The sequence below is a fragment of the Acanthopagrus latus genome, chromosome 6 (genome assembly GCF_904848185.1).
Source record: "Acanthopagrus latus isolate v.2019 chromosome 6, fAcaLat1.1, whole genome shotgun sequence".
Taxonomy (NCBI): domain Eukaryota; kingdom Metazoa; phylum Chordata; class Actinopteri; order Spariformes; family Sparidae; genus Acanthopagrus; species Acanthopagrus latus.
The window spans coordinates 23,016,259-23,039,302 of record NC_051044.1 but is presented as its reverse complement, the minus strand read 5'-3'; the positions used below and the strand labels follow the sequence as shown (position 1 = coordinate 23,039,302).

The 23,044-nt window shown below is 44.8% G+C and overlaps 1 protein-coding gene across 5 annotated transcripts in view; it reads right to left on the bottom strand.

The window, feature by feature from the left end:
- The window catches only part of celf4 (CUGBP, Elav-like family member 4), a 93,633-nt gene extending 71,429 nt beyond the window's left edge, over positions 1 to 22,204 (bottom strand). For all 5 annotated transcript variants that reach the window (XM_037100094.1, XM_037100098.1, XM_037100095.1 and 2 more), the window contains exon 1: positions 21,608 to 22,204. In XM_037100094.1, the coding sequence (XP_036955989.1) occupies positions 21,608 to 21,884 (277 nt within the window). In that variant the 5' untranslated portion in view covers positions 21,885 to 22,204. The remainder of the gene's footprint in view (positions 1 to 21,607) is intronic.
- Positions 22,205 to 23,044: the final 840 nt, after the last annotated feature.

Genomic DNA, 23,044 nt, shown 5'->3' with positions numbered 1-23,044 from the left:
AAAAAGATCAGCCTCACACTAATTTATAACATTGCCTGTGTTTCATTTCCTTATAACTTCCTTTAAATGATATAGTTCGTTGTGCAGGATAGTGTGTCATAGTATAGTACCTGGGCAAATATTGCATACTGCATGTAGTGGAGTAAAAGGAAAATACTGTCCTCTGATATGCGGTGAAATTGTGCACAAGTACAGTACTTCTATTCAGCTACGTTCCAGCGCTGAGTGTATTCACACACGTATGGAGGGAGCAGGCGAGCATGCATAGATGCTAACATGGTCACACACACACACACACACACACGCGAAAAGTGACAGTCAACAAACGTTCAATTTATCATCATTGTCACAAGTCAGATGCTGGCAGCGGCTCTAGTATCTGACTAAGACCCATATTGGCCCAGGAGAGAGAGATAAGCTGTTTGTTTCTGCTGTCAATGCTGCCAATTTGGTTTCCCATCACTTCAAATTCAAATCAACAGCAGCGCAGAGGGGATCTGAGAGAATGTGTGTGCATGAGACGAGAGGAGATGAGAGACAGAGAGAGGGAGAGGGAGAGGGAGGGAGAGAGAAAGAGAGAGGGAGACGGGGGGAGAGACAGAGGAAGAAGGGCACGGGAGCAAAAAGAAAGAGGGGGGAGGAGAACAGCAGAGAGGGAGAGCAGAACAGCGAGGGATGCTCGGTGAGAGAGGGAGAGAGAGAGAGAGAGAGTAGATAAGATCACCTAGCTTCTGTGAACACCATCCCCCTGTGTCCTACACTCGCTTCTTATCTCAACCGCTGCAGACACCCTAAAGGGACACACACCCACCGAGAGAGAGAGAGAAACAGGAAGAGAGTGAGAGACAGAGAGGGGAGAGGAATATGGGGAAGAAAAAGAGAGAAGATGAAAGAAAGCAGCCAGGGAATGGTGGAGACTATGAATACTTACTGGTGGGGGAAGAAGAAAAGACACAAACTTCAGTGGTGAAATCCACCAACTGTCACCAGGCCTCATTTAAACGACAGCTGTGTTGGACCACATGGAGCTTTGACCTTGTTAACTGTGGGAAACTTTGACTTGATTGAGCTGTCTTTGATGGAAGTACTTTCCCACTGTAGGGAAACTACACATACTGTTTACATGCAATGTCATCCTCTTAGGGTCCACATATTGGAAAACCTGAGTAATCCAGCATGTTTATCTCTACTGACTTGCGCTGTGATGGCTAAAGTAGTTTCTGAAGTGTTATGAAGCATTTTCACTGAAAATCAATTGTGCTATTTTGCCAAGTGATTCTTGATGATATTTTATCCTTTGTCGGGTGTGAGTCAGGGTTTTTGCAGCATTTTCTGGTTCCCTTTTCTTTTCAAACCTAATGTAACTTTTTCTTTTCTTTTTTTTTTTAACAGCCCACACACACACACAACAATGGCGAACAGCAACCCCGGGCCGATCTGACATAGTGGTCAAGCTGTGTAATTACCACTTCACATAATGCACACTGGTCCAAAAATGCTGCTTACGTTCTGCTAGAAGCCGCTGAAAAACGCTGAACAGATTTTCTTGAACACCACAACTCCCAGTCAAACCAGCGGAAGGCTAAACCCGAAGTTAGCACTCGGCAGTCAGTGATGTGCACACTCCACCACATGATGCGAATGCAATGCAGAAGATCTGGGTAGATTTACACCCAAGGAAGTCAAATTTTTCTGGCTTCATGCGCCACTGAGCTGCTCTCATAGAATGAACGGCGCTCCACCCCTTACATCGTATCCAGATTTCACTTATTAGATCCATTCACGCTATGGCTTTAAAGTTGATAAGGCTAGCACGTTAGCAAATAGTCGGCAATGTACAGATCCGGCAGACACGGAGCAGTCGTTCATTTGGAGTCCTTTTTCTCACCTGATGAATTGAACTCCAATTCTCCCTCTCCTTTTAGCTCCAACTCCTTAGGGAACTATTGGATTCAGGGGTGGCTAAATGCTCTAGCAAGTTTCTAACTTTGATTGCCAGCCATTGGTGCTGCGACGACAGTGTACAGTGGGTTTTTAAATATATATATATATTTTTTATCTGTCTATTAAAATGCCACTTGTGACACAGTGAGAGTGAAATGCAAGTTAAAGACCAAATAATGCTGGCTAAGATGCTTAAATGCTGAAACTGCAGATATGGGGGATAATTCTCCGTGAGTTTGTCACTACAAGCGACCCCTTTCACATACATGAAGTCTTGCTGTCCATTATTAATATGAACATGTTTATCATAGCTGCCAGTGTTGTGTTTTATCTGGACCAGATGCCGGGATAAAATGCCAGCAGTAAACCACAGATGCATTCAAATCTGTACATGTCACAGTCTTCGTGCTGGATTAATATTTTAACAGAACGTGTCATATCACAGTCACATTACATTTTCATGACCTGACAGTCATGTTGGGAGGTGGAGGGGACAGTGGTGGAGTTACAGGCGAGAAGGCTGTATTTCAACAGTTTGGATTTCAACATTTGTAAGTGTTAAACAACTGATGCTGTTAACGAGACCTTGGGACGTCTCCAGATGTGTTTGTGGCAAAGAAACGGGTCCGTTTTTTCCCAAACATGAACAAAATTGGAAAATTGAATCCTAAAGAACAATGGTTTTGCAAACGTACATTGCCAATATTCATTCTGGTGACTGAGTTGGCCTAAATCCTTTAATCATATTTAAGATTAGTTCTTGCATTAAGACAATCAGATTTAAAGAAATCTAGTCCCACTGAGTGTATTATGTGTGTAATTATATTGTTACGTACACTCCTGAGGCCAATAAAACCCCCAAACTCCGCAAAACAATCACCAAGCCATGACCTCTGTGACCTCAGTGGTATCTTTGAACACTCCAATCTTGAAATTCTCCCTCGAAGCTAATTATAAATGTGCTAAAAAGAAAAAAGAAAAAAAAAAAAAACTACTAATACTTCCCTGAATTAGTGCTTTGCAGCGTTACCGGACACATGAATTACTTCTTACCAGCATGCAATGCCTGACGCCACCCAAGACTAGACAGCTTGGGGACAATGTTATTGCACAGAATTCTCTAATTATCTTGCGCCTATTAATTCAGGGATTGTAAAAGGCTGACATAAAAAGTTCCCTCCTCGCACTCTATCCTTTTATTCCCAAGCACAGACGGGGAGAAACTCCCAGTGATCATTTAAATATTTCAGAACGTCTTGGTAAGAGCCTAAAAAGAGTCAATAGCATTAAAAAGCTTTATCCACGGCACAGCTGAAACTCCACGCTGCATAGCCCTGGAACTCTGCCTCGAAAAACTTTGGCATGAAACTTTGTTTGAGGCTGTCCAATTTCAGTCAGTCAATAGAAATCTCCGCGTCTCCCCCCCACCTCGGCTCTGTTAGCACTTATCTCCGCCTGAAAGGGTTGACCAAGGACAGCCTTTACTCAATAAACAGAAGAATGTTTTTTTTCCCTCCTTTTTAAAAGATTGACCTTAAGACAAGAACGCTCTGACTGGATTTTTTTGTGAGTGCTAAGGCTTAGATAACACTCTTCAGTTCACTCTTGAAATGGGTCAGAGTAAAGACGAAAATTCTTGACTTATTGTGTTCAGAGAAATAGCATATAAAGCCTTGGTCTTTTAGTCATATGGTGACAATGAGTACCACTCAGTGCAGCAGAGGAATACTAATAAATGTCGTATTAAGAGAGAGCCTCTGATTCAAGAATGATATGGCTGCCCTTGTACTGTTGTAAACTGGGGCACTCAGTGTGAGCCATGTGATTGTGGCTATTCAGTCTGTGTCTGGTTCAGAATCTCCATCAAATGAAATGAGAAAAGTTGCGCGTTGCAATTCACTGAACTCGATTTGAAAGTAAAATAGACACAGCTATTGAGAGCATGATCTCTGCGTCTGTCCTCTAGGTTTTTTCCCCACATGTTCAACACATGCTCAAAACAGAGAATAATTACGTTTGAAAAACTCAAGAGTGGACTTAAACACTAATGGTAGCCTATTGTCTATGGGTGACATGTTGTCCAGTAGAAAGAAAACAGTTCCTATGTGATATGATACACAACGAGGTCTGTGGATTATCTCGAGTAACCTGGTCATGACTTCTAGAATGACACGTTGCTGTTGTTTTCTTTGAGTTTTTCTTGTTCCAATATGTACGAGAAAACATCTCCACAGCTCAACAACTCGCCCCAAAACAATCCAGATGGATAAATACCTCCACAGATAAGAGGTCAAACACATATATCTGATTGTGGGCTGAATTGTCCCTTTAAACTGCCATACTCTTATATTGAAATGTTCTTTGTTAAATAAATCTGGAGACTGGCCGAAGCCTCATATCTCCCTCTGAATCTGGTATCAAAGTGAGACACCCAGACAAGCCCCCCTCACTTTGGGTTCCTGCGAGGAACAGTAATTCAATAAAGTGAGCAGCAGTCGCTCATATCCCCTTCACCTTTGCTGACCTTTCAGATCATTACTCACAATGGAAAAAAGAGAAAGGAGATAGAGGCTATTTTAGGGGACACAGCCAAGGTCTCTAGGAACACTCCAACTTTCTCCCCGTATCATCTTAAAATCTTTAATTGGCAGCTGTAAACCCTGATTAAATAAAAAAGCACTTTGAAGCCCACAATATGAGCCCAGAGAACAGTACTGTACTCTGTGCTGTGAACACAGGGAAAAAAAACTTCAATTACTGTTCGGAGACCACATCAAGCTTTTTTCTTTTTTTTTTGTTTTCACTGTGTAAAACAGGCCTTAAAAATTCAGGAGCTGTTTCGGTGGACTAATGAATGCTGGTCTTAAGTATGATATTATTTCAGCGGAGTGAGGCAGAACTACGGGGCAGACTTATGAAAGAGGAGGTGAATTCATTTATAATGGAGTGTAATAGCAGTCCCAGCTCTCTCTATAGGCGGCTATACGCAGATACGTTAGTCTTCCTCTTCGGGGGGAGCGAGAATAATCTGTAAAACAGAAACATGTCACTGAGGGAACGGGAGAGCAAGAAAAGGACGGAGCAAAAGTTAATAACCAGGTGATGAAACTCAAAGGGACAGCGCGACTGTACATCTGCTGCATTTATTTCCCGTTCTAAGTGCAGGACATGGTAATTTAGAACAATGGCGGCTCTGGATGTAACTGAATTACTCTCCGAGACGAGGATATGAAGATCGTCAAATAAAAGTTATTATATTGCATCCTGGGCGAGTTCTGACTGACCGGGGGAGGTGTCAAATAAATTTTTATAACTGGGCATTTTCTGTATAACTGTTATATCATCATGCCAAATTAATGTGCTCTGAGGGGTTTCAAATGTTACTTTCAGGAACAACGGTGAAAAATTTGGCGAATAACTAACTTGCTAAGAAGTTGCACTGGGCAACTAGTGTGGGAATAAAAAAAAAAAAAAATCAAATGAATTATGACACTAAGAGCTTAGAGAGCCGCTGATTGCTGCGGCATATTTAACTGAAAGCTTAATGATTACACATCCAGCAGTGCCTTTAGGAGGCTACAGAGAGGGAAGAAAAAAACCACAAAAACAAACAAAACTGAACAACCATGAGAGTCGGATGCAGACAACCTCCGTATTAAAATGCACGCTGTAATCCAGAGATTACAGGTATTAACAGCATGCAAACGAGACATTTTCTCACACACTTTGATGAACTTTCGCATCGCGGCCCCTCCGTAGATTATGACGGGGAGGAATGTGCAAGAATGAGTGAACACCTTCAAATGTGTCTGTGTGTGTGCGCGCGCGCGCGTGTGTGTGTGTGAGTCCCTGAAGATAACAGGTCCCATCTCTCGCCCCGCTTCCCAGAGTGGCCGTCTCTAAGCTGTGCTAATCGATTGGCGAAGGAGGAAAAAGGGCCAGCTTTAATGTGTTGCATGTGAAGGATTTACTGGAGAGCAGAGCCACTGAATCAATGGTGTAGAAAATGCATCATTAGGACAGCGTCGCCCCCCCACACACACCACCCGCTGACCCCCACTCCCCCACCCACCCCCAAACCACCTCCCTCACCCACCCCGACTCCCTCCCTTGAGGGATCGGGATGGAAGACACACACACATTTACGCCCATACACATAGGCTGTGCCCGCATGTGACCCTTGAGCTCTCACGCCACAAAGTAAAACACTCACATCACATATAGCATCAATAATACTTGAACACACACACACAAATGCACACACACACTGAATGGCTAGAGCTGTCCCCAATATCCAGGCAGACGAATCGCCCCGCTCTCATCCCACCTCAGCCATTTTGTCAGGAAATGTTTGGGACACCCAAATTTAGCTTTTCACTATATGAATTATTAAACGTAATGACTCCTGAGATGAACCAAAAGTCTGCACGGTTACGTACCAGCTCTGACACGCTGAAATATATTGATGCCGACTTGTTTGCGACAACGCACGACCGATTACAGGCAGACTTCTTTCTTCTTAGCATTAGTTTTTTGCCTCACAACAAATTCACAACTGTTCAGTCTATCATTTGGGAACTTTGTACATGGCAGAGTGGAAAAAGCTCTGAAACTCTGTTTAGACCATCATGGGACACTAAGACTCTCCTCTGAACAGCCGAAGACACAGCACTATGAGTCTGGATGTCTTCCTTCAACTCTTCAGTGATTCGGGTGGCTCTCGAGTACAGCAGGATTTTAAAAGACAGGATATAACAGCTCAAGTGTCCCACGGAACTCCGTCCATATCAGAGGATTCTGCTCCTCACGATAAATGCCAGTATTCATCAGTAGGGCACCCTGAGGTGGCAAGTAAGGGTGTGGATGTGGATGTGGGTTGGGCATGTAGATCACCTGGCTCTCATTCACGCCACGTTACAAGCCTCCAACTAAGTTTTGTGTTTATATTGATCCTAAGTTTTATCGAACCTTGGCCCAAGTGTTTCAAGCAGGATCTTAACCTCGCCTGAAGCATAATGCACACATAATGCAAACGGTAATAGTCTGTAATAAAACAACCGTCTTGTAAAAACACAATACGTTTCCATCATTAAAATTAAAGAATCCTTAAAAAAAAAAAAAACATGATATGGCTAACCACAGTAGAAGGTTTTTAATATTATTTTACATTAGACATGTTAATTCCTTTTTGCAATTTGATGAAAACAAAAAAGTTATATTAAAAAAAAAGTTATATGTTAATATACTGGTAAGCACGTGACTTTGAGACCTCGTCTTCCCTCTCTTTGTGAACGTTACTAATTCAAATCTTGATCTACGAGATGCTGAACGTGATCTAACACTTACAAACAAGATGTGTGACGTTTTGAGATATGACTGTTGGGTGATTTGGATCATTAACCACACCTGCCGTCATGGGGCCTTGTCAGCCTGTTGGCGTGCTGGAAGTGTCAATACGGGTTTTGTTTTTTCCAGTTTTCAAACAGTCTGACCTGATGAAGTCTTTGTTAAACGTCCGTGGCCTGGACTCAGTGTTCATGTGTTACCCTCCTTTCATTTACACGTGAAACAAACAGAAATACCACATTTCTTAGAAAGTTCTGTCCTCCTCATTTAATGATCTCACCACTGCTGCGATGATTGATTGGTGATGCAGAATTAGCACCGCGTGAACTCCTAATACTGATAGCATTAATGGTCGGAGCTCGCGTTCATTTGCATTTCCCTTTTGATGATTTCATGAAAAACAGGTGAAAAACTGCACCAACGCTGGATGGAAACCTTCATTTGCTGATTTCAGGTGGTTCTGTACACTGGAAAAGTCAACAATTTCACCCATTGTAGCCAGTCAAATGTAACAGACAGACAGATAGATAGATAGATAGATAGATAGATAGATAGATAGATAGATAGATAGATAGATAGATAGATAGATAGATAGATAGGAAGGAGCATGTTGTGTCAACAGTCAGGCAGGGACCGTGCAAAGCCGATTAATCACAAAACCATCTACGGATGAATCATGTATCACTAAGAAGACAAAGTGCTTTAATTCTGTCATGGGAGTGGTCCCATGTCTCGTCCCCTCGGTAAAACACTTACAGGATAAACACTCCCATTAATATTCCTCTGTGCACCTCTCCTTTCCACTCCACTCGCCTCTCCTCTCCTTTCCTCTCCCTGTCCTATTATCCTGCCTCGGCGGACATCCTGTCCTGTCCCGTCCGCCTTGCCAACCTGCAAGATGGAGATGAGAGGACGATCCAAACGCAGAAGGGGGAACATGAATCATTACACTTCCTGTTGTTGCACGCCGTCCGGGGAAGGAAGAGAGAGGACGCCCCCGGGGCTCCGATTGATTCCGGAGACTTAATTGGGTTTATTAGCCAAGATGTTGGGCCCCGCAAGGAGGCTCCCAGAGGCCGCCGAGCCCCCCCACCCCCATTCCCACTCTTCTGAAGGAGAAAGCCTGCGTAATTGTTTTCCCTCCATCTTCTGTGTCATTGTCAGATGGGTCCTGCGGGATTATTAGCAACCCCAGGTCCCTCAATAATTCATCCAGAGCTATTTATACACAGATGGAGAGTCCTCTAAAGTCTCCCCCAGTGAGCTTATCTGACGCTTAGACAGACAGACAGAGAGAGAGAGAGAGAGAGAGGGAGAGGGAGAGAGAGAAAGAGCGCGGCGGAGGGAAACAGTGCTACAAAGGGAAAAGGCAGGAGAGAGATAGAAAGTGAGAAAATGGGGAGAGACGCACAAAGAGAGTAAGAGGGATGGCGGTCACAAGAAAGAAATGCAAAGACGAGCAAAGCAAGTCTGACAGTGCATAGAACGGACGAGGGCGGGAGACAGCAGCGTTTTAGGTTAGACACAATGACAATTTTTCCTGGTGTGCATTGAGTTTCAAGGTGAAACTCTCTCGTCTGCTTTGCCAAAGTGAACAAAAGCACCGTCCCGGGAATAGCACACCCTCGCACGCAACACACATTAATGGCTTTTAATCTTCCCCCCTTTTTCCTCCATTTAACACAATTAAGATGTTTGCAAAGCTAACATGGACCACTAGTCGCTATAGGAAGGACAGATGAAAGACATCCAGGGATTTCCATATGCAGAGTAAACATGGTTATCCGTCCTTCCCAACGTGTCAATGCGTACGACCAACAAAACAGCAGCCAGCCATTCCTTAAGTCACCTAGTAATTCAAACATAACATCAACACATTAGCATATTAACATTAGCGCATTAAGTGGCTTCTAATCCCAAACAGATAGCGGCCGGGGCTGCGGAAGGCTGTGCGACGGCATGCTTTAAATGGCTTTTTGCAGATACCTGTGTCTTTCCAACTGCAAGTTTGAGGGGACATTTTGTTGTCGTCGGACTAATGAAGCCTCTGGCGCACAAAGTTGATTTTCAAAGTCCCTTTGTTGGCGCTCCAGCCACAGATAATTATATATATTCATCCCCCTTTGGCAGTCACTTTTATCCAGCTCGTTTAGAAAGCTTGGCTTCCTCTTGGACAAATTGGGACATTGAAAGGCAGATTGGAGTGATAGTTTTTACATTTTGCATTGATGGCACATTAATCAGGGCAACTATAGCTATGGGAAAAGATTTTGCTGAAACACACCGTGAAGAGCCAGTTGCCTGTCTGCTCCAAATAGTACCACAAAAGTAATGTCATTATGGAAGATACATTCTGTCTGAGTGTCTTAACGCTTTAGATCTATATTGGCTTTGACCTTAAGAGCTCAGGGTTTGAAACCCAAGTACAGATTAATTTGCAGAATATGCAGCGAGTCACAAGCGAAGGATTTGTTATTTACAGGTTCATGTGCGGACATGTTTTACAGCTCAAAGTTTACTGACTGAACACAAACTGATATTTCTACAAGTAGAACTTTTGAAAAGAAACTTGCCAGTTCAATTAGTTTGACGGGATCATTTCACGAGTTGTACGTTGCAGACGCAAACATTCTCATGTTTTATTCAAATCGAGGGCCGCGCTTAATGGAAATCATTTTGCAACATGAAGTCGGAAAACAATTCTGTGTTTTTGTTTATGACGTGGACTTTTGTTAGCTTTGGGTCCAGCTGATACCAAATTAATTGCAACTGCCCAGTGAGTCCTCATGGTATTGATAAACGATCCATAGAGGAAAGCACACACACACACACACACACACACACACACACACACACACACACACACACACACACACACACACACACACACACACACACACTGCTGTTGCTCTGGGGAAAGCAAAGCTTATCAACCAGCCAGCGCTCACACACTCATGCACACGCCTGCGCGTGTGCACAGGCCTCTCTGTCTCTATCTATAAACCCCATGAAATCATTCCACGCCAAGTGAAGCGGGGTATGTATAGGTTTGGCCAGGATTCCCATCTCCTGTTCTGTGATTAAAGGACCAAACTAATAGGCTCTGTCTCGTTGGGAACCTGTGTGGGGCTGGGAGAGACCTCAGAAGCCATTAAATTGCAAATCTGTAATAATTTGCTGAAGGCTTTCTGTCCAGATCATTCCCTGGGCTGATTTGTGCATTGAGGTAACGCTCTGAATGGCCAAGCACAAACCCAGCTGAGCCCAAGGGCCAGCCAGCCAAGTTAGTCTAAAGGGTACGCTCCGGATGCACACAGGGCCGTATTTACTTTGCAAGAAATTACAGTGCAAACTTATGCCGTGCTTTTTTTTTTTTTTTTTTTTTTTTTTTTTAATAATACAATCTGTGGCTGCAATCTGCACAAAATTAGTGCCTGATTTATGAAAGCAGCAGCTAATCATTCAATAAGCAACCGGGCCAGCCCACGGAATGAAGGAGAACAAAACGGTGCCGACAATGTGAGGTGTTTTAATCAGCGCGTGAAAGGACTAAAACAAAACGCTGGAGTAAAGCTACTCTTTAATTGGGACACTGAAAAGCACTAAATCTGTCTGTCTAATAATAACATTTATTTATATTCTCGTTTGTCAAAATCAAATCTCAATTCGTTAAATCAACTTCTGAAGATTATAAAAATGAGGTGCGATGCATAGAAGAAAAGATTGATTTGGAAAAGAAAACTCAAGGCGATGCTGTATAAATCTCATCAAAAGTGCTCACCACAGAGTTAAGTTCAGTGCATGCAGCCACAGTCATTACATCTCATTTTTGAACTAATTCAGTGAAAATTAGATTGATTTCTGTAGCTCTTCCAGACCAAACTCTGAATAAATAACAACCAAGGAGGTTTTGTCCACACTTGAGACACTTTCCCGCTTATTTAGTCATGAATATTTAATGTTGTAGAGAAATACATAAGGGAGGCTTTAAACGCATTTGTCTGGAGGAGTGGGGATTTCGCTTATTACACGCATACTGTGCATCATATGACAGGCGAGCTTGCACTTCCGGGCTGAGTCATCTGTGTTTGAGCTCAAACTCATCTTTACCAGCTGCAGCATGCTTCTTCAGTGCATAACTAATGATAGTCCAGCACATTGTTCTGAGATTGTAAGTTAATTTTCACGCTAATACTTTTGCAAAAGAATGACTTTTTACTTTTTACAGCAAAGTATTTTCACGCTGTGGTTCTGCTACTTTAATTTGAATGAAAGATCACGGTTCTTGTGATGAAAAATCCGGGAACTTTTATACAAGTTACTGGGAGCACTGAGATCACTTCAGAGCAGCAATAGTTCGTCCCGACTTGAGTCCAGAATCTGGAGCTCTATTTTCACCAGAACTGTGTCAAAGACATTCGACCTGCCGGCTGCTGTGTGTCGACGGTGGTGCGACTCTATTGATTCGTAGCGAGGAGCCATTTTACACATGATGCGCGCTCATCAATTCTTGCAAGCACCAGATGAACAAAAGTTGAAATATTACGCAAGTTAACACACTGCAATACAAGGAGAATGTGGCGGCGTTAACGTACGCCTGAACAAACACAAGCCTGACAGGTCTTAAGTACAACCTGCCCCATTAACATGTTGTCAGAGATCCCTCTATTATGAGAGCACTTGCTAATTTACCCCCGGGGTGTTTGGGAGCTGCGGGGGTCTAATTCTGCTCCCATCTCGAGAAGGTCATTCTCCCTTCTTGAGCCATGATGACCACCGAGTAGTGCTTAAATCTGGCAAAACGCAGCCTATAAATTACAGCAGAGGACAGAGGGGTCAAAGCCTGGCATGGAACTGGGCCAGAAGCTATCAATCTGCCGGGGCCAGCGAGGGCGACATCTGTCTCTGGGACTCCCTCACTCTTTCTACTTCTCTCTCTCTGTCTGTCTGTCTGTCTGTCTGCTGCTTTCCTTTCCTGCTTTTCAGTCTTTTTCTCGTCAGCCCTCTTCCCTTTTCCTCTCCCTTTTTTTTTTTTTCTTGTTGGCTCAGTCCATTGCCTGTCATTGAACAGTCTCTCTGTGCCTCCATTTTTAGTCCGCACCTCTCTCTTTACAATCTCTGCTCCCTTTCTTGTGTATCGCACTGCCTCTTGATATTCTTCGTCTGTCTTTGTGTGCAACCCCCCACCCGAACTCTCCTCCACGGATCTCCCTCGCCTCTTTTCACGCATTCTCTTACATCATCCCTGTTTCAACATCTCTCTAATTCTCCTTCCCTCTCCCCCTCTCCTTCTCTGTCTTGAGCTCCTTGTCGTTTTACGCACTCTTGCACCATCTCCCTCTGCAGCGATATGTTTTGGTCTATCTGCTCTCCAACCAGCAGGATAGGATAAAGCCTTGATGTACTTTTCCTCAATGTGATGCCAATATGATTTGAATGGTAATATCTGATAGCAAAAGGCATGGCTCTGCGCGGTTTCTGGTGTAATGAAAATGGAATGATATGGACCCAGTGGGTACCGGGAGACAAACACAAATTCAAAGCTGATCCGCTGCCTTATGTCATCCTGAACTGTGCCAGCTAAATATATTTCATAAATTCAAAATGGAACACTAACAAAGCTTCTCCGAGCCGAGTTACCAACTTCAGATATTCATCCTCCATCTGTTTTGAGAGGAGTTGTAGTGTAAATGCAGGATTGCTGACTCCCGGAGTCAAAACTTGTCAGGCCTAATTGACAACAAACATTTCACTTTTGGTTGATGCCTGCGCTACTTTCATCAGAGCGCCATGCATTCCACTCGGTACCCGAACCCCTTCGAAAAACTTCTGCATGACTTATTAATCCTCCTCCATTTTCTGAATCAAACTTGGACCTGAATAATTGAGAGAGATCTTTGAAAAGCCCTAACCTCCATTCCCACCTTCCTTTTACAAGTCAACGTGGTGCATTTTTAATTGGGGGCCATGAAATAGGCATGAAGGGAGATGGGAAGAAAGCGAATTGAATCAGGGACACTCAAAGCTGGCAGTCATCGCGCAGCATGGGGGGGGGGTTGGTTGTACGCATGCATACAGAGGAGGCTAAATGTGCGTCTGGCCCCCGACAAGTCACACATGCTCGACAGTCTTCGACGTGCTCTCTGTCTGGGACAAATAGTACACGGCTCGTGTAATCCCTGCTCTGGAGTATCCCAGCAGGCAGACCCAGATACGCCACTTCGAGTTACGTTTGGCAATTTGGTTGAGAATAAACATCAATTCAACTTTCTATGAACCATAAATCTCCAGAGCCGAATGATTTGTTTGGTGCATATGAGCCAATTGTGCGCGAGCTAAGAAGGCAATTGGAAGTACACGTGTCTGTTTGCAAAGTAAGAACAATGATTCCCCTTTTTTCTGTGATGTAAAAACATAACTTGACCTTGAGAGCAGTGTGAAGAAATTCTGTAAACAGAAAAAAAACCCATGAAATAGAAGACGGCGCTAGAAAAAAATTCAATACATTTGGGGCAGAATACGCGACGAGAATGAAGGCGTGCTTGATGTGCATTAATGGGACTCTGCCTCAGTTGGATGTGACAAACGTCGGGTCTGTTTTTTTTTTTTTTTCATATTGCTGCTGTGTCATGCTGCTATTTCCTCGTGGAAGGGCTCTGCAGGAGAGAGCTGCAGCCAGACACAGTTCTCATGTGCACACTGAGGGTTCGAGTCAGGTTCAGGCCTGAGACATAAATACATAAACGGGGAACAATGTAATTCTGGGGGAGAAATTCAGACTTACTGATTTTAATATTCAAAATAATAATGAGACAATAATACGAACTCAGAAATATGTATTTTTTCCATAAATGAAGAAAAATAAGGTCCCAGAACACTGTTTGAGGCTAGAAGTGTGGCAGGGGCCGCCACATAATCAGAGTAAGAAACTGTGTTGTCCTTCAAGGTCAGTTTGTTTATTTAGTTTATTCAGTCAGGAGAGAGTTTATTTATTTTAGTCTTCCTGATCAAACTTTCTCCCCCCAAAACCTACATAATGCACCTTTAAACATTAAAAGTTGCAGTAAAGTACTGATTTAGCTGGGAATGATAATTGGCACATGCAGTTCTACTTATATGCAGCATGATCTCACTTTCACACACACACACACACACACACACACACACACACACACACACACACACACACACACACACACGCGCATCCACAACACATGTACATGTAGGGATAAACACACTGCAAATATGCTGAGAAAATGTATACACACGTGTATACTGCACACATACAGATATTGTGGTGCATATATTGTATCATATTCCATCATAAAGCCTTCGGACTGTGCAAAGCACGATAAAAGCAGCCAGCAGTTTGAATGTAATCCAAAAGGCAAAAAAACACACCGGTTTCAAAGTTCACACACAGAGTTGATTCATAACCTTTTGACTGGTGAACAAAGGAAAAAGTGCTTAAGCCTTTTACACTGAACAACTACACAAAGAGCACGGTGCCCGTGTAATTGCACACCACAGATAAGAGATCCAGAAATGGAACAAAATGGTACGTGTAAGTATGTGGATTTTAATAAAAAAGAGGCTGAAATCACATGTAGTTCACTGAGGGGACTTTAGCAGGGTGTGTTATGGACACAGCATGTGGGAAACTCCCCGACTATATTAAATTTCATTAAATTCATTATTCTCTAACCAGATCCTGAAATACAGTGCCACTTTAAAGACATTTTTTTTAAATCATTAAAAAATGCAGGGCACTCCCAGCCCAGGAAGCTCTGTTATTAAGAATGAAATCAGCAGTAGAACAGAGGTAAAACTCTAAAAGGACATGTAAGACTTTCCAGCATTTCAAAGCTATTGCATTCCCCATCACCAGAACCGGCCACCGGTGTTTGAAGCAGGGGGGCTTGGAAGTGGTATTAAGCATAGCTAAAAGATTGAAGAGGCCTAAAGCATCAACTTTTTAAAAATTTACCACAAAGCACAATAATGCTTAGCTGATGCAACAGCCTTGAAAAACAGAAAATATTTACCTCTCCAAGGAGCATTTGTCAAAAAAGGACTTTTTTTTTCATCCTCTGTAAGAACGGTACACTGGGGCAATGAACATAGGCAAGAGGCAAGCAAGAGCGAGAAGAAAAGCCAGTGCGAGCTGTTTAGCCTTTCTTTATAGAAAACAAAAGGCCAAATGTTGATGAAACATTTAAGGCAGACTTTACTTTAACTCAGCTCCTGGCTATCGGCTGTGGAGTTTAACCGTCAAAACAGAACATGGCATTTCGCTGTGCTTATAAATGTTTAACATTTTTCGGGGATGTTTTTCAACTTGGAAATAGCTTGAAATGTTATAGATCAGCTATCTATCTATCTATCTATCTATCTATCTATCTATCTATCTATCTATCTATCTATCTATCTATCTATCTATCTATCTATCTATCTATCTATCTATCTATCTATCTGTTACATTTGTCTGTCTGTCTGTCTGTCTGTCTATGTGAAAATTGTTGACATCAGCAGCCTCTCTGACCTGTAATGATGGCCACAAATCTTCAGTGTTGTGCTTCTCCACAGGTCAGCACTGCCGTCCACAGTGAGCCATGACTTTGCCACGTGGAGCCATTAACTACACACTACTAACACGCTGATATATGCTGACTGGGCCATTTTTACTGTATGACCCAGGACGCACATGTGCTCCTGAGCTATTAACACAAAAAGTTTCCTGTGAAGAAAATCAACTTTTCAGTCGTTGGGTAACTGCGCGACATGCTTTAACCCCTTTGTCTCCATTATTGACAGATGTGTGATATTTACATTCCTCATATGTAATTATTACACATTTAATTTTGTGGTTAGTGCTGAATGTATCCCAGCTTGTTTCACTGTGTCAACAGGAAGTGAAATGACGCAAACAGCTTGGTACAGCCGTCCCTTTACATTACCTGTCCTCCTCTGTATGTAAAGGTCAGCGGTTTTAATGAGAGGTCAGACGAGCCAAAGGGCTCCGCCACTCTGACAGGCCTCATGACTCCAAACCTGCTGTTAGCATGCTGATCCGTGCAGGAGCTCCACGAGCACACCCTCCTTTGGCCCCGGTGCGGTCATCTCTCACTGTGACTAACTGGCTCCCTGCTCGGCTATCAGCCGTCCCCCATCGGACAGTCCCCTCCAATAATAATGGACAACAGAGGCAGTGCTGCCTTGACAACGGCCCTCCTGACAAATTAGGCTCACTGTACTCCCCGCTCTGGCTCCGCCTCTTGTTTCCCTCTTGTTGCTTGGCAGTTCTGGGCTCTGCCAGGACAAGGGGGGCGGCGGTGTGTGTGGCGTGGCGCCGGTGGTCGAGCGGTACCGAGCGACCTCCTCCGTGACACGTGTTGCCTTTCTCCCCCGACAAAACGCTCGGAATCGATTGCGATGCGCCCTCATAGAAACGGGGCACAATGTGGGGCCTGAGCGCGCATTCTGAGCCGAGATGAGTGGAGGATTCTGGGCCAGGGAGGAGAGGAGGAGCCCATAAACACACAGAGACACGCGCACACACACACACACTCTGAGATGCGCGCACACACACACACACACACACACACACACACACACACACACACACACACACACACACTCATCCCAAACCAAATGCGAGAGGAGGAGAGAGAAGGATCCCACAGAGAGAGGATGATGCAACGAGAGTGAAATTTTTCGGCCGGAACACATGCTGCATTAACGCAGACCTGCAGGACGGAAAAAAACACACACACACGCTCCTCTTTCTCTTTGTTCAAAGCCAAATTTGGTTTTATCTCCCTTTTTTTCCCGCAGACGGTGCTCCTCTAATGGCAACCTGTAACACCTAATTGCCTGCAATAAAACACAGCATGGGTCTTTCATGTTTTTGGCATCGTGACTTCCTGGCCTCACCAAAAAACACGATGAGCCCGATGATCTGCTCTGATCCTGCTTCCCCCCACCGCACGCGCTCCACGCTAAAAGGGCTGCCATATCAAAAGCCATAGGCGTTCAGAGGGAACCATAACTCCCTTTATGACCCGCACAGATTATACCCCCCATCTGTAGCATAAACCATCTGCGGGATGGGTGAATTTAAACAAGATTACAATTGGTTGTTACACTCCACTTGTTTGACTTCAAACATATTAAACCTTATATGATCATTTGCTCAAGTATTGATATTAGATCTGAAACAGCCAAAGGTCTTTACAGTTTATAATCACTATAGCTCTTCCTCTGCACTTCAGACCCGTGACTCTCTGTTTACTTCACTTGCCAGGTCAAAAAGTGGACCATTTGGCCCCAAATCTAAATGAAGTTTCCACACCTGCTTTGACTTTGAGAAAACTCCCCAGCTTTGTAACTACTTTAACTGTCTGAGCTCATGGCGAGAGCTGTTGCTAATGTATTTAGTTTGGCCAAGGACAAATCTACAGTATTACTGGCATTAAATTACCACAACGGCAGTAAAACAAACTTAGTGACAGTTGCATTTGCTTGGGGGGGGGGGGAACAAAACAAAAGGTGTCGACAACAAAAGGTTTTGGCCCGAAGACGTGACAGCCGTAAAACAACAGAGAACACCTTTGGTTATTAAAATGTGCTCCCCCGTATCATCGCAGCTCAATCGCCCCGGTGATTATTACATGAAAATCGGGCTGATGAATAGCGCGAGCAATCATATCTACACCTTCCCCTCTTGAATAGATCCCCCACCTCCCATGCTGCATTGCCAGGGAGAGGAGAAAAGAGGAAAAAAAAAAAGAAGGGGGCTGGCTCTTTGTGCTAGCCGTGCCTCTCAGCCCCGTTGTGCTTGGTAGCAGCAGGAGCAGCAGCAGCAGCAGCAGCCGGTGACCATTATAAATGGCCTCTATTAGCATGGCTCGGTCGCAGAGGGGAGAGAAATAAAATCATTGGGAGAATGTGGGCCTGCACTGGTGTCCCTGCGCCCCACTCCCAGCCTCTGCAGACCCCCGTCCGTCCTGCGCTCCCATCCTCCCCCCGCTGCCTTCCACCCCTCCATTCCAAGGGGACAGAATCCTAAAGACTAGATTACGAGTGATACATGGAGTCATTATGGGGAGGGTTATGGCAATAGTATCACAGGCACGGCTGACAATGGCTGTAATAGGGGTCTCTTTCTTCAGAGGTAGCATTACCATAGCAAAAGGCTGTTTCTTTAGGCTTGTTGATGTACAGCGGAACACAAGGGCTTTTATTACCTGCCGTGGCTGGATAAAAAAAAAAAGCAAAAAGCTGAAAACCACGCTTATTTCTTTGTTGAAGTGCCACGTCTCCTTTGGGTAAAGAGTAAAACGAATGCAACAGCATCCCCCCGATGAGGCGTTACATTGTTAGCGATGACAGTTACCAAGTGTGTGCCATTTGAAGAAACTACAGGTAGGACAAAATTGTAAAGGAAAGATGGTCGCTGATCATCTACAATCTCCGGTTCCAGCTGAGGCTTTGTGCCACCACTGCTATTATCCAACGTGATGCACCGTCGCCGAACAGGCAACACGTCAGCGCCAGCACATAAAGTGGAGACAAAAAGGGAGGGGAGGGTAAAAAAGGGAAGAAAGGTGCGGATGGAGCGGGGTTAGATGGTGGGGGAGAATAGAAAAAGGAGTTTTCTGGTGGGCAGTTGTATAGACTTCACTCCACTGGAGCATTTCACACCTGAGAGGGTCGTCATGCCCTCGCTTTGACTCTCTCTGCTCTGTGGCAGGGCCCTGAGAAATGCAAACAGTACGAAGGAGCCGAGGGAGAAGAGCGGTGAAAGTTCGTAAAATGTACATTTGGATAGCGTTTTTAAAACCAGCAAAAAAGGCACTCTGAGCAACAGTGAGCCTGACCTGAGGCAGAGAGTCCAGGCAGAGGTGTAACGGTCTCAAAGGGAGGGAGACTGCGACCTGGGTGCAGCTCTCTTTTCCGAACAGTGACTTCAACAGTTGAGGCGCTTTAAATGGCTTTCATTTTGCGAGATGAAAATAGACACAGCATGAATTATTCCTCATCAGAATGTGCGTTTTGTTTGCTTGTGAGTGTATTTACTCTTGTCTCTGTCTGTGATCGCTCACTACACCTGATTCACGTTGTGCTGTGCAGCCTTCAATAAAACCAGTATGACGGCAGTGTACACAGTCAGTCATATTGGCTGTTATTCGCGGGAACGTGCTGTCTTTTACTGCTAATTTGGGGAACCTTCTATGGAAAAACCTTCGGGAAGGTGTCAGGAGTCTGTGGAGGGGAACGCGGCCCTCCGAGCAGCTTGCAGTGAGCGAGCCAGCGAGCTGGTGAGCCAGGGAGTAGCTAGTGCCTCCAGCTAGTTAAAATATGAGCGCAGCGGGGGCTCGCTAATGAAAGCGGGGGCCCTGCCCGGGAAGCAGGGCCGTATATCGCGGTGAGGAGACAGTTCTTAGAATCAGCTGGTGAGCCGTGCCTATAGTTCTGGGGCCACTGATGATTAACTGTCCAACAGGGAGTCGCTACTACAGCTGGGCTATTAATAAAAGATAACCCCCCCCTCCCTCCCTCCAGCCCCCACCACATCTTCTCCTTCTCCACCTCTTTGGTTTCCACCATTGCCTGCAGACAGTCTCCGCCCTCCAAGATTATTTGTATATCATAATCATTTCCTGACACATGGTGCATGTCACACATTGTTTGCATGGGGGGGCTGTTAAAAAAAGGGGGAGGAGGGCTGGACTCCTAAAAAGAAGTGATAGCTCATTCTTAATGTACTTTGCTCCCCCAGGAGATGTCCTGCAGGTATAGCAGATCAATTAGTGACCTCTCATTAGATGGAGATTTGCAGAGAATGACTCTTCCCCCGAGAGAGGAAATAAAATAAAGCAGGAACTCTCCTGCCGCACCAAAAATAAAGGACTATAATTCAAGAGGCATCGTCATCAGTATCGCTGTGTGTCAGTCGGGGTCACGCGAGGAAAAGATACCAAAAAAAAAGGTGTTACAGTGTCCATTGTTAGAACTTATATAATCAATTAAAGGTGCAGTATTTAGTTTTGGGGAATACATTTCAACCAGAGGAGACCAAATAGACAAACGCTCTTCATTTTCATGACTGAATAAACAAGCTGACCTTAACGGACAACACAGTTTCACCCTGTTTTACTTTGCTCATATGTGGTGGACCCTGCTACCGTTCTGCCTTCAGACAGTATTCTGATGGCCTGAGCGCAGCTTGCTTATTCAGTCATAGAATTTGTGAGTTGGTGTTATTACCTCATTAATATTCTAAATATGAATATTGAATTTAATCTCCAAAACTACAGGGTGCCCCTTTAAATAGATTTCTGTGAAATCTGCATCGTCCCTTGTAGTAAAGTTGGTATTTTCAAGGTGGGAGAGCTGAAACCGCTGACTTTAAAATTTAAAAAAAAAAAAAAAAAAAAAAAAAAAGAAAAGAAAAGAAAAAAAGGCTGTGCTGAAGTACAATACAATCACAGGCCCTTACTCCTCTTGTGTAGCACACGTGCGTACACACGTGCACGCGCGACCGCCATCCCCCCTCCTCATCACCAACCCCCCCAACACGCACAAACACACACACACACACACACACACACACACACACACACACACACACAGGGAGAGAGTTACGGGCAACAGAGTGTATGGTGCTGCGGGCAATCTAACACAGCCTCCCCGCTATTGCAACGTGAAAACGTGAGGTTAATGGCCTGGATTTAGCGCCGTGGTGAATGAAAGCACGTTTACAACCGCCGGACTGGATGTGTGAACACTCCCCGTGCACACTGCCCAAATGGGAACAGCGCTCCTCCTCACTTCACCCTACATAAATTCGTGCCGTCGTGACTCCCGATTCGTGACACTCTCACGCTCGGATGTGTTTGCTCAGGAATGGAGCGAAAAACTGACGCGCAGAAATTGGAGCAGCAATGACAAGTCTAACAAAAAAAAAAAAAAAAAAAAAAAAAAGAGAGAGAGATTAACTATCCCCTGTCTTTCTTTCTATTTCCTTTCTTTCTTTTTTTTGTGTTTTGTTTTTTGGTGCCATAAATCCCAACAACATGCATGAAGTCTTTCAGACAAATATGTGCACAATGTGCCGACAGCCGTGCAGCTCTTACACCCCACCACCTCCTGCATGATTCAGGATCCCCACTCTCGCCAATGTGTGACAGAATTCACGCCGAAACAAAAAAACAAAAAACAAAAAACAAAAAACAAAAAACAAAAAACAAAAAACAAAAAACAAAAAAACAAGTCGAGCCATAGTTGTCTCGGGGAATCTGGGGGCTTCACCCACCTTTGTGCATGCCCGTGAAGCGGTCCTTCAGCACAGTGAGCTCGTAGATCTTGCCGAACTCCTCGAAGAGGGGCCGGAGGTCCTTCTCGTCCAGGTTGCGGGGGATCTGACCGATGAAGAGTTTGATGGCATCGTGGTCCTTCATGGGGATGGTAGCCGGGCAGCCCACCGGGCTGTGGCTGTGGCTTAATCCGTTCACGAGCCCGTTCGTGCTGGCGGACACCACACCGACACCGTGCACCGTGCCGTCCACCTGCCCGTTGGTTAAAGTTGCCATCTTTCGGACCGGCCAGTGAGTTGGGACGGGTACAGACGGCAGCAGATGGCGATGGTGGAGAGAAACGTTTTTAGGCTGAAAAAAAAGAAAGAAAAAAAGCTGGTGGAAGTCTTGCTCAAAATGTGGGTTCCGAGACCAAGCTGTGCCAGAGCTGACTCCGCTCCCGTCCTATCAAAGCCAGTATTTACACTGAGGTGAAAACACATGTAGCGTTTGGCGAAGACGCATATCAAAAAGCGCGCAATGCCGCTGGTCCCGGTGGAGGCTTTGATTCCTTATATTTATGTCCTACCCAATAACTCGTTCATTGATTTCATAAAAGAGAGACAGAGAGAAAAAGAGGAGGGGAGGGAGGGAGAGAGAGAGAGAGAGAGAGAGAGAGAGAGAGAGAGAGAGAGAGAGAGAGAGAGAGACCAAGAGCGTTCACTGTCTATTTACACCCACGTTCCCTCGTCCCAGCTTCTTGGCACCCTTTTATTTTTTTTTGCATTGAGGAGTCGGTATGGGTGTCTTCTCGGTTTAAACGGACAGGGCCGGCTCATCCTCTGCCAGAGCGGCGGGGAGGTTCGGAGAAAAGGGGCCCGCTGTAAACTCGGCATATGTCAACGCCAGAGTTTTCCGTTCTCTCGCCCCCCCTCCGACACACCCCCCTTTTTTCTCCTATGTGAGCGCCGAGTGGTACATTCCACCGAGGGGAGAGGGGCTATAAATAGAGAAATATAGAGAATACGCTCCTTTGTGCTCCTGCTCAGAGCAAATGTCTGCACGTTCACCGGCCCAAGCATGTATTACTTTGTGATTGACACGCACACACGTCTTCATCATCTTCTCCTCCTCCTCCTCCTCCCTCTGCTTATTCGTTTTCAATAAGCCGCACAGATGTCTTCGCAGCAATTTACGCCTGACGTTTTGTCGGTTTATGTCAGCAAATAAACATCCGCCGCGGATGAGGTGTGACTGTGAGGGTGTCGGTGGTTCTCAGAGAGGTTTTGGTATCGTGCTTAAAACAACGTTTCACATCATCGCATGTAGTCTTTCCTCCTCATCCTCCTCATCCCTTCCCATCCTCGGCGGCGGCAGCACCACCGGTGAGCGGCCGCAGCCTCTCTCAGCTTCCCGGAGCGGTGGACAGCTCCGCGGTGCTGAAACGCAGGTCCCGC